Source organism: Cryptococcus depauperatus, chromosome 1 (genome assembly GCF_001720195.1).
Source record: "Cryptococcus depauperatus CBS 7841 chromosome 1, complete sequence".
NCBI classification, from domain to species: domain Eukaryota; kingdom Fungi; phylum Basidiomycota; class Tremellomycetes; order Tremellales; family Cryptococcaceae; genus Cryptococcus; species Cryptococcus depauperatus.
Window position 1 is genome coordinate 1,459,575 of NC_089468.1, and position 16,759 is coordinate 1,476,333.

At 43.7% G+C, this 16,759-nt stretch overlaps 3 protein-coding genes across 3 annotated transcripts; all 3 read right to left on the reverse strand.

The window, feature by feature from the left end:
- Positions 1 to 158: 158 nt before the first annotated feature.
- Positions 159 to 11,249, reverse strand: L203_100544 (uncharacterized protein; the record flags this gene model as incomplete). The annotated part of the gene is made up of 30 exons (XM_066210002.1): positions 159 to 204; positions 259 to 523; positions 573 to 621; positions 676 to 894; positions 950 to 1,177; positions 1,238 to 1,562; positions 1,614 to 1,757; positions 1,810 to 1,945; positions 1,993 to 2,482; positions 2,533 to 2,745; positions 2,798 to 3,005; positions 3,052 to 3,248; positions 3,307 to 3,414; positions 3,467 to 3,537; positions 3,588 to 3,620; positions 3,674 to 3,819; positions 3,881 to 3,998; positions 4,054 to 4,413; positions 4,464 to 5,139; positions 5,188 to 5,286; positions 5,336 to 5,452; positions 5,507 to 6,293; positions 6,341 to 6,864; positions 6,913 to 8,631; positions 8,690 to 8,879; positions 8,926 to 8,978; positions 9,026 to 10,537; positions 10,592 to 10,698; positions 10,765 to 11,073; positions 11,147 to 11,249. 30 exons carry the CDS (start codon positions 11,247 to 11,249, stop codon positions 159 to 161), a joined length of 9,552 nt encoding a protein of 3,183 aa, XP_066066099.1.
- A 1,753-nt stretch (positions 11,250 to 13,002) lies between these two features.
- Positions 13,003 to 14,501, reverse strand: L203_100545 (porphobilinogen deaminase; the record flags this gene model as incomplete). Its single annotated transcript, XM_066210003.1, has 2 exons — positions 13,003 to 13,818; positions 13,872 to 14,501. The coding sequence occupies 2 exons, from the start codon at positions 14,499 to 14,501 to the stop codon at positions 13,003 to 13,005; spliced, it is 1,446 nt and encodes a 481-aa protein (XP_066066100.1).
- A 492-nt stretch (positions 14,502 to 14,993) lies between these two features.
- L203_100546 (uncharacterized protein) lies at positions 14,994 to 16,691 on the reverse strand (the record flags this gene model as incomplete). The annotated part of the gene is made up of 10 exons (XM_066210004.1): positions 14,994 to 15,053; positions 15,100 to 15,428; positions 15,480 to 15,675; positions 15,727 to 15,844; positions 15,892 to 16,079; positions 16,139 to 16,217; positions 16,280 to 16,361; positions 16,489 to 16,540; positions 16,591 to 16,603; positions 16,666 to 16,691. 10 exons carry the CDS (start codon positions 16,689 to 16,691, stop codon positions 14,994 to 14,996), a joined length of 1,143 nt encoding a protein of 380 aa, XP_066066101.1.
- Positions 16,692 to 16,759: the final 68 nt, after the last annotated feature.

The window sequence follows — 16,759 nt, forward strand, 5'->3', positions numbered from 1 at the left end:
CAAAACACGAAGAAACAAGAAGGTTTACATAAGCATCAAGTTCATATCAATACAATAAGGCCTTTCCTGCAATTTTTCGGTTTATGTATAGATACAGGATGGCTCAATAAATATTCTTCAAACTCTGTACTGTCACCTCCATCACCTGATGACGGTTTTTAATCATCTCTTTGACTATGTATTTTGTTGTATGTAGTGACAACTCTGTGTCGACTTGTTAGTGATGAGTAAACCGACTTGAAGGAAAACGTTACTTGCCTTCCGATCTGTTTGAAGTACCACTCTCGAACTGATCGATCTGGAATAGGCAAAAATGGACCTCCTCTTCCGTCGCGGTTCACTAAGTTGACTCCGCTCGCCTCCAGCGACAATGACTGAAGTTCTTCAAAAGGCACTTGCCAAATAACGCGAAGATTGCGTAATTGGACTTGAAGGATACGATTGTTTGATAGTATAGAGACAGCATCGTCGCCAGGAAGATCGATATGAGCGATGTATGAATCGTTGAAGAAAGCTCCACCGTCTGCAAGCGTATTAGAAAAGCTTGCAATACCAAAAAGCGAGGTACATACCAAGGTCCTTCAACCACGACTGACCTATAGCCTCGCGCGGGGAGAAAGGCTGTAAAAGTTTGTTAGCTGGATTCCCCCATGCTTAATGATAATGCCTGCTTACACGTAATACTCCATCAAGGGCAATGTATCTTGGTAACCTCACTCTATCGATGTCTATCTGGTCAAACACTGTGGTCGTATTTCGGATGCCCTCGGTCGAAGCAGAGAGAAAATCCATCACACCAACGACCGGCTTAGTGAACAAGCCAACAAAGCCTTTTCCCACACCCTTTGCGAACCCAGCAGCACCGTCTTTTTCTGCGCCTTCTATAGGTTTTGACTATAAAAACAAGATAAGACTAGATTCGACGGATCAGAAGATTAGATAAGCTCACAGCTACACCTTCAAAAGCACTTGTCACACTGTTGGCAAAAGCACTAGCTCCAGCAGCAACACCATATAAGGCGTGCTTTGGCTTATTACGTCGCTTTGTCATACGTCGCTTGCTCTGGAATTCTGCATCGAGAGTAGCCGCAGATAGACCTTTGCCAATGCTACCGGTAAACTTGGTAACACTATCACTAATTCCAAAGACAGTTTTCTTGGCAAAGCTTGTGGCTCCCTACATGCATGGCTTGTATCAGTGTGTTGTGCTTGTTTTTCGCGGGAATGCTAAACCCACTCTGGCAATGCCTAACCCAATGTCTTTATTGCCATGCATTACCATTCCTTGGTATGGTTCGTAGAAAATATCGGAGAAGCCGGAGCTGATGTTGTTGAACAATCCAACAGGGTTGCCTAGGAAGTCGGCAGAACCAAGCACTCGATATATCTGAGAAACGAATTGTTCCTGATAATGAAGAATAACTCGTTCTTGCAACGAGGGCATACTCAATCGAACATTTACAAGAAATAGAGCTCGGAATGCAAACGGAGCGGCATTGACATTGCCCAGAGTCATCGTGAGCGCATTAAGAGCGTAATACAAAGGGTTTCGGGTAGACACTCTGTGATCAACTTCAGTGTATAGTCTATAGTGAACCTGGAATATCACACACTTCTCATCAACATTGACTCGATCAGTTCTCATGAAAGAAAGTTCTAGAGCCACTGGCTGAAGCTGCAGATCTTCAAAGAACACATCTGACTTGGTTGATGTCATGTCTGGTTCCGGCATCCCGTTTGGATATTCAATGAGCACACTGAAACATGTTTGTTATCAATCACATGGCATAAAGAAACATAAAGACCTACTCCTGAGACCCCTCCTTCCAAGCGGCGTCTTTAAATTTGACAAAATCAAGCAGAGCAAACAAGAAATCCTCATCCAGCTCGATTGCCATGGATTGCAGTAAGATAGAAGCATATTTGACGAATATCACTCCATGCGCTGGAGGATTGATAAGCCATCATTGAGCCTAAAACAAGTACACTTACATCGATCCTTCAATACGGACACAGATGATTGTAAGGTTGGTAAAGATTCAAGTTCTTTAGCATCCTTGGGCAAATTTGTTGGGTATAAGATGATAGGGAAGATACCGCCGAAAAGTTGATTATCAATTTGTATCCATTTGCAATCAAAGAAAGCATCATAATATTGTGGATAGTCAGAGTAGCCTAATTTCAGACCTCTGAGAGATAGATAAAGCAGCTCATCTGGTCTTCTGGTCACCACCGAGATACCTATACCTTCAAGCTCAATGAGGAGGTTTAAAGTTGGCTTTTCGCTGACAACTACTGTTTCAAATGTCATGTTGGATGATGATAGAGACGATGTACTCTCAGTGCGGCGAAGATCTCCGCCTAAACGAGCAGGCTTGAAAACGCTGGTCTCCTCATTGTACGGTGAGATGGTCAGGAGTTGAGCTCCGCCTTCGGCACGCACATCGACAGAAAGAGTAGCAGAGCGCTGGTGGTTTCCCCCCTATGATTGTTTCAACTAAGATTCAATATATTAGGAAGAAAACCTCTAACCTGGATTTTGATAGGGGTTTGCACGCCGATAGCCATCATGTCAATATCTCGCAGTTCTTTGCCTTTGCGATTGTTGGATCCTAGATCTGTGTAAAGCATGATGCGCTTATCACTAGATGTCGGCCAGTCCCACGCATAGTTCTGCACGGAATGGGGGGGCAGAGAGTGAATGGGCCGGATTTTTCCGCGTCCGCTTCCTACTGGATCTTTGTCCTGTGTCGTTGTTAGCAATCTTATATCTACGCATGAATATATATATATTTACAATCTGTTGGAAAATGAGGGACAAATCTGTGTCGTTATGTATACGAAGTGGCCAAGCGTCGTCTTTTTCCCTTGAAATGAACAAAAAGATACTAGATCCTTCTATATGTGTTTCAACTCGCATCAAGTACGTCTTGACCTCATTGTTTGAATGCCTCTTAAGCAAGATATGAGTCTTGCCAATATCTGAGATGTTGAAGGGTGCCGACCTAGATAGTAGCGTCAGCGGAATCTCAACCAACGCAGGCAACTTACCACTCCATATTTGGTTCATCAAACATGATGACTAATTGAGGTAACCTACCAACTTGCAATTCGTGAATGGGTATACGCTCATTTACTCCCACGTTATACTCTATAGGGGTGCCATACTGCCTGATCTTGATGGGACGGGAGCAAACATTTTTCAACAGGAATCTCGGTGCAATTGTTATAACTTTTGTTAACTTATACTAGATCAGGGAACAATTGGTTAGCCTATCTCGAAATAAAGATATAGTGGAGGCTTACCTTGCCTAATCCCTCAGTATATGACAGACCAATATAGTTGTCTTTATCTCCTGCAACGTCGGGTATGACAATTTGCATATCGGCTGCCACAGGCTCAAAAGATATTGGCTAAAGCAATAGTGAGCAAAATCTTATGCTGCTGAGTGATGCATCAATGTACCTGTGACCATTGGGAATTATTAACACGAAGATGAAGTCGGTCTCGTCGGTCTTCGTTAGGAAACGCTAACACTTCAAGCAATCAGAAGCTGTGGAGGAAAAGACAACGAAATGTAGCTTACAAAACGGAGTGGGTGTCTCCCTCTCATGGTCGTCTGTGGAACTTCTTTAGTTCCAAATATATGAAGATGCAGGCTCTTTAACTCACTTGCAAACCCGTCGCGGCCTGCTATAGGCTTCTGGCCACCAGTCCAGGTTTTGGCAGCGAGATCGAAACAAAGGCCAGTTTTGTTCAAGAATATAAAAGGGCTATAAATCTGAACCTTGAAGGCTCCTCCCGAACCAGGATATGTGCTGAAACGAAGCGTTATGAGCGGTCACTATATTTTGTATCATGGCAGGGTGTATGGCTTACATATAATGGAGTTTAAGAGTCGTCTTCAATCCCTTCTGATCAGGAAGCTGAAAATGGTTTTCTATGGGTAACTCTGGGTCATCAGTATTTATTATGGCATACTCGCTTTGCTTAAAACCTATAACAAGTCAGGTTTTCGAGCTTTGAGAACAATGCTACAACACGGAACTCACTAGTATCCTCAGGGGTGACATTAAGGAGCAACAGATGCGACAGCTCAACCGTATGAATAGGGCTTGAACCGCCTTGAACAAGGAAGCTGCTGGAACTAAGTCCAGTATTTTTATCATGAATACGGAATTTGAGATTGTATGGCAAAAGGTTTTCTAATTCCACGGGTGCTCGAAGAACGACGTTCATACGAGGATATGCTTTAGCAGCCGGATCTCTGACGTTGAAATTCGCTTCGGCCTGAAAATAAAAAGCTGGCTCTTTAGGAGTTTCGTGTTTGCAGCTGATAGGTCTTATGGGCTTAGCCAAGAGATTTCTCCAATGAAGTGGAGCGGACCAGTTGAAGTCAAAGCCAAAACCTCCTGCGAAAAGATCAGCGGTCGCCGGAATGGATGTAACTCTAAGGGCTCACGTAAAGGTCTCAATCTGAATCGCTTCTCATATGTAGCTTCTAATGGAAGCGGACATGACTCTCCTGGATCAATTTTCATTGCTCCAAAAGCTGCCTTTCCGTGAGAGTCTACTACGATCATCTCTACTGGCAAACTGGTCTGGTTTTCAACCTTTAGAGTAGACCTGAAAGTAATGATTTTAACATTGTTGACAAGTTTGATCTCGCAATTGATTTGATGGGAAACCTTGTCAAGTTTTGGCCTAAGCATAAGGATGTGATCACCTTCACTGTCAACAGAAATACCCCTCAGGGGCTCCCACGGAGCGTTTTGTAGCTGGATACCCAAAGCATTATGTCTGAAAGCGGATATATTTTCACGCGTATGTTTGCGGTCTTCAAAGCGCCAAGGGACATCAGCTCCATCATCTAGCCTTTTCACACCAGTCACATCCTTGTTGAGATCAGCAGCCTCTGGCCAGATGAGAAGAGTTAATCCAGTCAGGTTTTTGACTCTGAAAGGTGCATCAGAGCCTTTTCCAGCCATCACTCGTTCTTCTTCTTTACTATTCCAGGCAGTCATCGTTGTGATTGCAAGCTCAATGAATGCTGAAGAAAGGTTGATTTCAAGTCTTTCGCGGGCAGTGAATTTGACATTAAGGGGCTTGCCATCGCGTCCTGCAGTTACACGGTTTACCTGGCCAAGAGTCATTTTGGTGATCCCTTCAACCTCTTATCAGCTTACTGTCAGATCAAATTTCCAAGGATCCATCAAGGTCTCAAAGTACGAGTTTTTGAGATTGAAGTAACGGATAGATGTAGTCATAGAAGTGGCCAGTTTCAACTGAAGACGGATATCAATAAATTTTCATGAATTAGAGGCCATCACTCACATCTCCTGACCAATCATTCACCGAGACACTGAATTTTTCCGTTGATAAATGGATCATAGGCATTTCTTGCAAATCTCCAATCAAGACGAATTGGAAACCATTCACATTGGCTTTCAACTGCGACATCGTTAGGACTTCAAGCGGCAGAATCCAGTGAATTAAGAAACTTGCCTGCTCTTTAGAGATGATGACCTGAGGTTTCTCCAACGATTGTCCCTTTTTGCTCAGAGACCTACGGCGGGTGTTGGTAGAGCCTCTACGCCTAGAGTATTTGGAACCGTTTGACGGTTTTAAAGACCCTTGATTAGTGCTAGTAGGTGCTGGACTGGTTGCATCGCCGTTGTCGTCGTCCCGGGAAACTTCAAATTGTGATAAGGTCTTAGTCGCTACAGACATAGCCTTATTTACAATATCAGAGATCAGCATAATGTTGGTATAAGATGCACGGAAGATAATTGGATCAGGAATATCCACATCAAAGCTTGTCATTCGTTGAGAGCCTTTCTGCTTGGTATCAAGAGCTAATGCCAGATTAAGATCATCCAAGAACTTGACCCTCTCATGGGGAAGATCCATTCTTCCGAATGACATCCCAATGCGATCGACCTTGAGTGCGAGAATGCTTTGCTGAGAAAGGAGAATCTCCTGAATATTAAGTTGAATTGCCTGTGTCTTAGGATTGGTGTCATCAGCAATGACAATGACAGTAGCATTGACAATTTCCACCCTGAAAGCTGAAGAGTTATTCTGTTTGAAACCTTCCTCTTCTTCTGCCTCCTCACGTTGTTCGATGATGTCAGTCTGGCTTTGTTCTAGGGTAGATGTTTTGAAAGGGCTGACAGCAAATTCAAGGAGAGCGGCAAGTGAATCAACAGCGAGAATGAACTGAGGACTGTCGATTGTGACAATGGCCAAAGCCGATTGATCGGACCCACCGGTCATGGTATATTGGAGCATACTATGAGCCAAATCAGGCAAAATCAACAACAGGATTTGAGCACCTACACTTGGTTACCATTGTGACTGGTAGGAGGAATAATATCTCGGAAAACACTATCTCCTGAACGAGTGCTAGAAAAGGAGAGTGTCCGGAGTGCAAACTCGGCCTCCATAGCTCCATCTGATAACTTCTTGAGTCCAAGATGAGGCTTCACAAGGGCAAATCTTGCAATACTGTTCCTTTGTAAATCGTCTTCGGTAATGGCGTCTGTGGTGTAAATTTCCATAGCCACGGAGCCTACAGAGAAAACAATGTCTAATGTACTCCATAGCTTGACTGTTTTACTGTCTCCATCCGTTGCAACTGCTAGTTCCGGTTCAAGATTCACATGCGGCTCATTGAGTGGTTCTTCAGTGACTGGAGTAGGAGGAATAGAGGTGTTGGGAGTCGCCGCTTCTACTGACACAGGCGAAAGGTCGCCATCATCCGCAATATTTAAAGCACGAGGAAGGGCTTCAATCACTCCCATAAGAAGAAGGTATTGTCGTTGCGTAAGAGAAAGTTTGACGTCGGACATTTCAGTAGTAATCTGACAATTTTTAGTAATATTGATCTCTTGACGAGTCTTCTAACTCACTTCAGTATCAGCATGATTCGTATTTGACCTGTGTGTGGTACCACCAGCTTGCTTAATTGCCGCTGTGATAGCAACATCATCTATCATCTGTAGAGTAGTAGTTTTTGGTCCTACCGTAATCTCGGATGTAACGTTAATACCTCGCAAACTTGCGTCAATAGTACTGGTATCATTGGGGTCATTGAGGTATTGGTTTTTCGCAATAATTTCGCCTAATCGGAGAACAAGCTTGTCAGGAGAGACGACACCATTCCAGGGAAGAACAATAATCGGGGTTTTGACGGCTATGTCAAAGTGCATTCGAGTAACTTCTGACGCCTTTTGTACTGCAGCTTGTTGTGCCGCGTCGTATACCGCTTTCATGCGTGCGAATTTCAAGGCAAAAGCGTATAGGTCTCTGATAGGGCGCTCCATAAAGGTGAATTTAAAAGAACCAGCATGAAGATTGACAGACGAATTGTATCCTGGAAAGGTCTCCTTATCTGTCGGGTCAAATGTCTCATAACTGAAGTCAGCCAGCTCCCCTCCTTCAATAGACAGAAGCTTTTTGAACTCCTGGTCAGGAACAGAAACCTCTGATAAATCCTCAAGCGACATATTTCCAAGCCTCGCTCCCATTCTAAGTGTCCCACTGCGTAACAATATGGCGATATCCGCTGAGGGGAGAGTTAATAGAGCAAAATGCTTGTCGTTGTTCTCAAGAGAAACTTGAGCACTCGTAAGCTTGACCCGAATCCTCATCTTGTCGGTAGATTCCTGGCCTTTTGTGTCCTCACTATCTGATCTCTGTTGCGTAGAATCTTTTGGGATGTCGTTATCAGGAATAAAGGTAGTCATGATGAAATCATATAGAGCTAAAATAGGCTCAGGGGCGATGGAGAATTGGAATGTCGACAATTCCGTATCAATACTCGTATCCACCCCTTCGTGCTTGGTCATAAACTCGGGTGAATCTTTCTGCGCTTTTAGATACCGCACTTGGACAAGTTTGAGATCTGTGGGAGATTCGCTTCCCACCGATGCTGAAGATAGAAGGGGCCGTCTAGCACTACCCTGCTCAATCATGGCGAGAGTAACGGATCGAAGAAAAAGATCAACAGACATATCCCACTTTCGTAAAATAAGAGTAAGACCAAAATCTTCTAGTACAGCGTTTGCTAGAGGTTTTTCAGTAGTCTGGGACACAGACTTGAATAAGGATGCTTGAAGCTTGCCAACTGAGAATGAAAATTCAAATGTAACTTGTCGTAAAGCGTTTCTTTGGCTTTCAGTTTGTCCGTCATATGCCTCATAAAATCTATCCGTCTTCTCTTCCGCCGGGATTTCATCGTCTTTCTCCTCCATCGTTTTTGCGGAAATAATCGATCGGTCATCATCAAAGTTGTACTCTTCTACTTGCCTTCTACCAAATGGCGCATGACCATTGTTAGATGTCACAATGACCGTTTGTTCTTTTGAGCTGCCGTTGTCATCAAACTGGGGAATCGATACGTCGATAAATTTCATAAGTGATTTATATTTTCGGTCTGAAAAGTTGACGTGAAGTTCGGGTAGATGGCCAGCAATTTTGAATCTAGTCAGATTTGGTGCATTGACAATGGCGTTTTGCACTGTGAATGACATTCCGATGCGCTCAAGAATATGATACTCGTGGGAGGAAACTTCATGGGCATTATCGAGAGCTCGCATGCATGATTCATAGTCATCCCCTAGAAGCAGCTTATAATGAAGTCAATACTAAACTCTTAGTTTGATCATAAAGAAGCTCAAAGCTTACCTGTGTCGATTCCAATCTTAGATTCAATTGATCATACATTAAATCTTCCAATTGCTTGTAGTCGTCATCATTGTATTGTCTCCTGCGCTTGCTTTGGACATCTTGCAGTTTTTCTTTATCTGCTAGCTTGCTCTCAACAGCAATATGACCGGCATCAAGAACTAGGGTTTGGCAGCATTTGACTCCAACACTAAAATGAGTTAATAAATATACGGCAGTGAAACATGAAAACCTGCTCCATAGGAATTATAATGATTGGCGCATTCATATCTACTCGAAGATCCACGGTCTTGCATGTCATAAGTAAGTCTCCAAGTGTCTATGCGAATAACTTACTTTGTGTTGCTCAAGAGCATATTCTAGACTTGCTCTTGTTTCTTTTCTCAATCCATCTAGAGACTGCCCTGCTGCATCAAGTAATGCGCCGATTGACTCCAGTTGACTTTCAGGTGGCCTGAAAAACTGTACAACTGCCTCCACATAGCCTTTATGATAGATTATTTCAAGATGACGCATCTTGATCGTCACTGCGTTATCAGCCCTACCATCCAAAGGATTTTGTTCAACTTCCATCACGAAGAACGGATCAACATTCTCAGGAATATTGTCATCAATGGTATCGACTGCTCCGCTGACGCCGCCATCTTCATCCAGACTTGATTGTTTATTTGCGTTCCCAACACTTCTCTCGATATCCTTGACGCAAACAATCTGAGGGTACAAAGAGTTTGGAATAGTACCGTCATACACTCGGAAACCTCCAAGGGCAATTCTTCCCTTGACAGAATCTATGAGCTGTACAGCATCGGCAGAGAGTGAGTCAAAAACAAGAGCGATAATATCTTTATTCTTGCCATGTGGCTCCGTACGCAGAGAAAAAGAACCCTTGTTGAGTTTGGCCGAGATCCGAGCCTTGATGAAATCTCGTGGAATTAAACCAATCGCATCTTGGGTAGCCGCAGCATCGTAGTCAATAATGTCATCAAGTTCTTTCTTTTCTTCTTCTGTCATTTCTGCTTCACCAGAGGGTTTGGCTGATGTGCCCCAGAGCCACTGACCCCACGTCTGTATGTGGGGTTGATTTTTTTGATGTTCAAACTCCATTTTCCGTCGTGTAGCAGCGTCTTTCTTTGCCTTGGCTCTCGCAACTGACCGAAAGAATCGAATATCCTCATATGATGATCTGGCTTCGATCTCATCAATTGCGGACGCCTCATCTGGAGGTAGCTGCTTTCCTTCTGGCAAAGCAAGTTTTTTGACAAACAAATTCACATATTTCTTTCTGGTATCCCGCCTTTCTCGGAGATATGCCCATGACCACTTCTTGTTTCGCTCATGAACCTCTGCTTCTATTGCGTTCAACACAAATTTCAGCCTAGCCTTTGCGGGATTAGCTCTAAACTCTTCCTCAGAAGGGCGAAATTTGAAGTATTGATGTGTGCGTCGATGAAAGTGAAAAACGTCAACTACTGACAAAACATCACGGTACTGATCGCGGTCGATAACAATACCAATTTCGTCAAAAATGACTTGGGCATCATATTTCGGAGTTTCATTGGACATGTGTTTGTTAATTATAGCCCTAGCTTCTCCTGTAACAGGTTTCAAAATGTACTGTCGTTTTAGAGAACCGAAAAGCATGTCTTTGAGCCCTTGTATCGTACCGGATCTGTCACCTGGTCCCCTATTTAGACTCATAGTATCCGTGTCAAAGTAGATTGCTAGAGCTCCAAGTTGCACCAGCTTATGTACGCCATGTAAATTATCATTTATGAAGGCCTCTACCCAGTTTTCGTCAGTAGATACTGCTTTGAATTCTTTGAGAGTGACACCGGCGGCAAAGGGATGCTAATACTTATCAGCTCACTGCGCATACAGGGATTCCAGCCAAACCCAACTAACCTCAGGCGTGCTGGTTTCATCTTCGTAACGGACATGAATATTTTTGACATGTATTTGTACGTTGTCCACAACTTTGGAAATAATTGCCCCTACATAACTTTGCTTCGCTATTAACATCCCTTGTCAGCTGTTATTGCGAAAAAGATATCAAAGGGGGCTCCATTACAACTCACTTTCGTCATCACTGCCTTGCGTATCGACCTGATTGGCAGCACTATCAACCGCCTCGGCGCTCTTCAACTTCTCTTGCTTGGTTGTCTGCTCAATTCGCTCGTTCTCTTTCGGGTCCACCTTTCCTGGTGATCGTACTTTTGCTAAAACATAAACGTCATCGATTACAATCCTAACAGGCTGAGTCTTGAGAGCTGTCCATGGAATCGAAATCGAGAGAGTACCGATATCACCTGCGACGATTTGGACTGGCAATCCGAATCTTTCCAAGAGAGATTTCTTCAGGTGTAATCCATGGAATTGTAGATTGCCTAAGCAAGAAGTCAGCTGGTCCGACCTTGCAGAGCAGTTCCATCGAATAAATGGCAAGTATCAGAAATTTACCGCTGAATAAGGATAGCGACAGGTCCTGGGTATTCAGGTTCTCAACATATGGTGAAACATAGACGTTCAATAGGCCGAGAACGGCGTTCTTGAGCGCCTGCATTGCCTATGAGGATCAAGCCTACAAAGCCTGACCTTGCGAAAATCCTCAGTGTCTCTCTTCCCTGGTTACTTTTCTTTGCGTCTCACAATGAAGGGAGCCCTATAATGCTGCTCGGATATTTAAGAAAGTTATTAATATATGTCAAAAGATGTATATTTGTGGAAATAGAGTTGTAGACAAAAAATCAACTCGCAGAAAACAGGACAGAGGGGGAACTCCACCACGTCATAGAAGGCCTTACCACGTGGTCCTCACGTGACTTTCCTATCAAAAGATGGTTCTACTTATGAAGAAAAAAGTCGATTTCAAGATTAGTTTTCAAGTTTCTATTAGTTTATCTTCTTTTTTTCTTTTCAAAAGTTGAATCGACCACAAGAGGCATCATCTGAAGTTGAAAACCTTCAACTTAGGAGCCAAACTACAGATAGACTGAGCTGTCGCTCGTATCTACTATCTACAACATCTCAGGGTATGCTTCAGAGATGTATCCGGCAAGGGTTTGTCACTCGCAGCGTTTACAGCTGATCCATGTCTGAAAACCAATGAAACGATCTTAGGCCAAGTAATACGAATTGAAATTGAGTTTTTGACATGCGGCTAAAGTGATAATGAGAAAGCAGAGAAACGAAGGTCTGAAGACATTTACACAATATAACATACAAAGAGATGGAAAGAAGGTTGTGAGATGTTCAAATTAAGGCAAGGCAGGGCTAGTGGGCCTTGTTTTACTGGTCGGTTGAGAGACTTGTTGTTTGCTGCGGCGACGTCTGAAACGGGACAAGATTGATCAGAATGCCAGCAGAGATAAGCTATATGGGAGCGTTTTGGCAGTACTAGAGAGGCTGCCACTTCTGCGAAAAGAAATAATAGCTGTCTTTTGCTGGGATCCTGCAGCTTCTGGGATTTGTTTAGCACGCTAAACCACTTCTCATCTTTTGCGTGAAGATTTCTGATGCTCTTTGGACAATGAGTGACCTTTTCCCTTTTATTTTCGAACGACACTGTGAGAAGCTGAGAGTTGAGGACACTGACGAGCTCGCATTCATGGCTCCTATAAACGATGAATGAGTTCAAAGATGTAAAGAACCAAACGAAGTCATCAAAGTTTTTTTTCGTCTACACTGACAATATTCACTAGCTTTATTCTAGGTAAAGGTGATAAACACTGGGATTACCCAAATATCGCAGCAAATGGGTAACCATAGCGTAAAGACAGACCATCAAGTCTTTTCACATGATAAAAGTTCTTAGCAAGTCCAAGCCTATTACATGGTGTACCTGTTCACCACCAATTGATTCCAACCGTAGAATCCATGATAACAGTGAATTCATGTTAACCCACAATGGTACACTACCAATAGTGGACGAGCTCGTCTCAGGTATATCAGAAGGCGCTGTATTTGGGTATCACATATAATATTGAAAAATAACAATTGGTGATTTGATGATAGCTTGCAGGAATAGACATGGATATACCAGTGAACTAGTGGGCTTTTTCCAAAATCAATACACTTGTTCTGATACGTATCACGGCACATCACTGTCGAATTTGTTTTATTTAAAACAATATTCCTTACAAGTCAAACATCCTGTATGGACTGCAGCTTGTCTTCTATAGCAAAGGAGTACATGCTAGAGTATCTCACAACCATGGTTTCAGATACCCAAATCATGCTACGAATGCTTCCCAAGTCGTAATAAACCGGTAAAGAAAAGTACAAAGAACGGAGCATATTTACATTCGTGTCGGCATTTATGCCACAACCTCGGCCTTGTCGTCTTGGGTCAGCCCCATCTTCTCGCTTTCTTCCACTGCTGTTCGGCTTCTCTCAATAGCATTTTCGAGATCACGCAATTCCCTTTCCTTTCTCAGTCTGTTTATCTCATCTAGAATCTCACCAGCACCTATAGCTCGCAGCTTGCGGGCACAATCTTCGCCAAACCTCTCAGCTTGTCGATAAGAGCGGACGATAACAGGTGGAGGAACAAATAGAACATGCTTAGTACCGTCTGTTGAGGTAACACAAGACTTGAGCATAAGTTTTGCTAATCTTGTTCGAAGCGGCGGAAGAGAATGTGAAGAGAAAGTGGGAGTAGATGGTGTTGGTGCGGAAGAGGTGTCGACGAGACCAGAGAACCAAAGCATAGGAGAGTCTTCCTGTAAAGGCGTCTCGCGCTCGTCCTTATAGGGTTCTTCAGCACCATCAAGTAGCTCAGGGTGGGCAGCAATCTCCTCTTCGTCAAGCTCTACAAGTTCCGACTCAACGCCAACAGGGACAGAACATCCGCCCTCAAGAACCCTCAAACATCCTCGCTCAGCACCACAAGACCATTCAGTTGGCCAATGCCCCAAACCTCGAAGACAGTTTCTAACTCGAGAATCGCCAGACCTTATCTCAACGGCAAGAGCTCCTTGGCCGACGGCGTGCATGAGAATGGGGGACGAGAGGGGAGAGGTAGCTCGGTGGGCCATTCCAAGTCGCTCAAGACCAGATATGGCTAGGATCAGAGCGGCAAAAGGAGAATCGGGTCTGTCGAGCTTGGAGAGTCGCGTGTTGAGGTTCCCTCGCTGCCAAAATTAAGATTAGCGGACCATTTGTTTAAAAATACTTATAAATGTACCATATCTTCGAAAACAAGCTTGGGATAGGCTCTCCTTAACTGAGCAACTCGTCTAACACTCCCAGTACCAACAACTGAACCATCCGGCAAGTCATCAAGTGTCTTATAAGGAAGGCATGCTTTGACAACTAGCGCATCTCGTGGGTCGTGTCGCTTGACCATACAACCAATTTCACAGCCATCCTTGAGGACTGTAGGCACATCCTTGAGAGAGTGTATGAGCATGTCAAAGTGTCCATTAGTTAGACGGGCTTCGAGCTCATCTGTCCAGAGAGACTTGGCGGGTTGAGTAGAAGAGTAAGGTGACAACAGGTGCAGAGGGGTGGTTTGGTTGCGGTCGCCGACGGTAGTCATCGACTCGACGGTAAAAGTATATGGGTGAACAAATGGCACAATTCCTTGCTCCCCTTCTTCTCCATCAATTTGAAGTTGACCAAACTTGCTTCCTGCACCGGAGTGTAGTTTTCGGAGGTCATCAGCGACATGGCCAGTCTGAACTAAAGCCAAGTTGGATTTTCTAGTACCGAGAACAAAAGTGTTTGTTTGGGATTTCATAGCCAGAATTAAAGCTCTATCTGGGAGAGAGGATCGGTTGTTGGCAGTGGGATTGTTGTGGAATGGACAGGACATGGTGTTTTTGTCGTCTTTTTTGGAGCAAGCGAATGTTCAAGTGAGTAATTGTAAAAGTATATATTCCTCCAACCGTTCTCAAACTATTTAAGTGAGTGGATTTATCGCCCAGGATGGCTATGGGTTCAAGCAATGGGGAGAAATGAGGAGTAGGATAAATACAAAATCAAAAGCAAAAAAAAATTGTTGGCTGATTGCTGGATTTTTCGTAATTCCTTGCGACAACTCCCGAGCGGATGTGGCACATTTACATTTCAGCCAATCAGAGCTAGCCAATTTCTCAATCATCATTTATACGTCCATTATCAACACATCCATATCCGTTGTCTGCTTATTGACTTGGGGTATTCACGTCGTATTAAGAGAAAAAAGGCATAAAAGGTCATGAACAAGGGGAAACAAGAAAAACCATATTTTTCCAGTCACATTAGGTCTCTTTATTCTCCACACAAAATCCGCGTCAAGACCAGCTCCATTACTAATCCATGATAACTAGCGTCGACCAACGGTGCCCCCTTGTCGGTGATAAGATGCAACTTGGTCAAGCTCGGCCTAGAGACATGTCAGTATCTACCAATGAAAGAATATTGTCACCTACTTCAAGAGCTTTGATAGAGCTATGGGCCTGTTCGAGATCCTTGTTCAGTCGATCCCTCTCCGCAATAAGATGCTGCTCCCATTGCCTGAACCTTGACTCCTCCAGTTTCACTTGCTCGGTGAATCTTTTCCTCAACAGCTCTTCCTCTTCCCTAAATTTGGGATTGTCCAGTTTTTTAACCTTGGGTTCGCCGAATTTACGAGTCTCCATCTGCGCAAGGCGGTAGGCTTCATAGTGTTTCTCTTCAGTTGAGGTGGTGAGGTCAAGCATGTATGTGCGGATAAGAAGTGAACGGAGTTTTTTGAAGTCACAGTGATCTTCATTCTCCACTACAATCAACACTTAGTTCAAGCTCAGTCTTAATCAAAATTTCAACCAACCTTCAGCGACACCCCATAGGTATTCTCTACCTTTGACAACTCTACCATCTGCTGTAGTAACATCTTGTGTGCTACCGATGATAGAGAAGGGTATGACTGCTTGCATAGCTCGGGCATGCTCGGCCGCTGCTTCATCCTCGACATCGACCGGGGGAGAATAAATCGAGATGTTTTGGGCCGCAATTGTCTCGCGAACCTAACTTGACGTCAATATCCACATCAATGTCACGCAACAAATATGCTATACGATAAATTTGAAGTTGTTGAGATCCTCAGGCGTCATTGTATCAGCCTTGGCGATGACGGGGATAAGATTCACTCTGGTGCCCAATCTTTTCATTATTTCAACGTCAAGAGGTTTCAATCTATATGCTATCAGTGCCTTGACTCCCTATCTATGCCAATAGCTCACGTGGTACCAGTAGGCTTGATAAAATAGAGACAAGCGTGAATGCGGAGATCCTGCTTTTCTGTACGGTGAGGTTGCTGCTCCTGGCGCATATAAGATTCGTGCTGGTCATCAATAAAGTCCACAATGGGGGCCCAAGAGTCTCGGTTGTTAACATAATCACCGAAACCCGGAGTATCAATCACGGTCAACTATCGCCCGGTATTGTCAGTTGCCATTAACGGGATAAAAACAATCAAAACAGTCAAACCTTGATGTTGAAACCTCGCTCTTCTAGATCAGCTTTGAGGATTTCTACTTCGGTTGATTTATCGAGTTGTTTCGAGAACCTATTACCGTCATTATCTTAGCGATAACCGTCTCATCGCATTTATCAACGAGCATCACTCACCGCTGGCGGTAGTTTCTAGGAGAGCAAATTTCAGTCGCAAAAAGTGTGTTGATGAGGGTAGTCTTTCCCAGTCCAGATTGACCTTTTCCATCGCTCAGCATCTATCCACATGTTGTCTCATAACTGGGGCAAGATATGCCGTCCACAAACACGCTATTGCGCACAGACTCTTTCTCGATTTTTGTCAAATGAGTAGGACTATGACTTACCAACAACCATGATAGTAAAGTGGGCACCACGCTGGCTGGTGATTTTGTGCCGCTGAGTATTCAGTCAATAACGCGCCTACATTCGCAGCTTCTAGTCCTCACTTGGTTGGGCAAGCTATCATGTAAAAGGCGACTCAATTAGTAATGAAGGTGGTAATGCTTATCGCTGACACTTACTTTGCGATACCAATACCGTCAGACATTGTTTTGAAAGAGGATTTGAAATTTATAATAATAACAAAAATAGTTCAACAAAAAGAAGCAAAAAAAA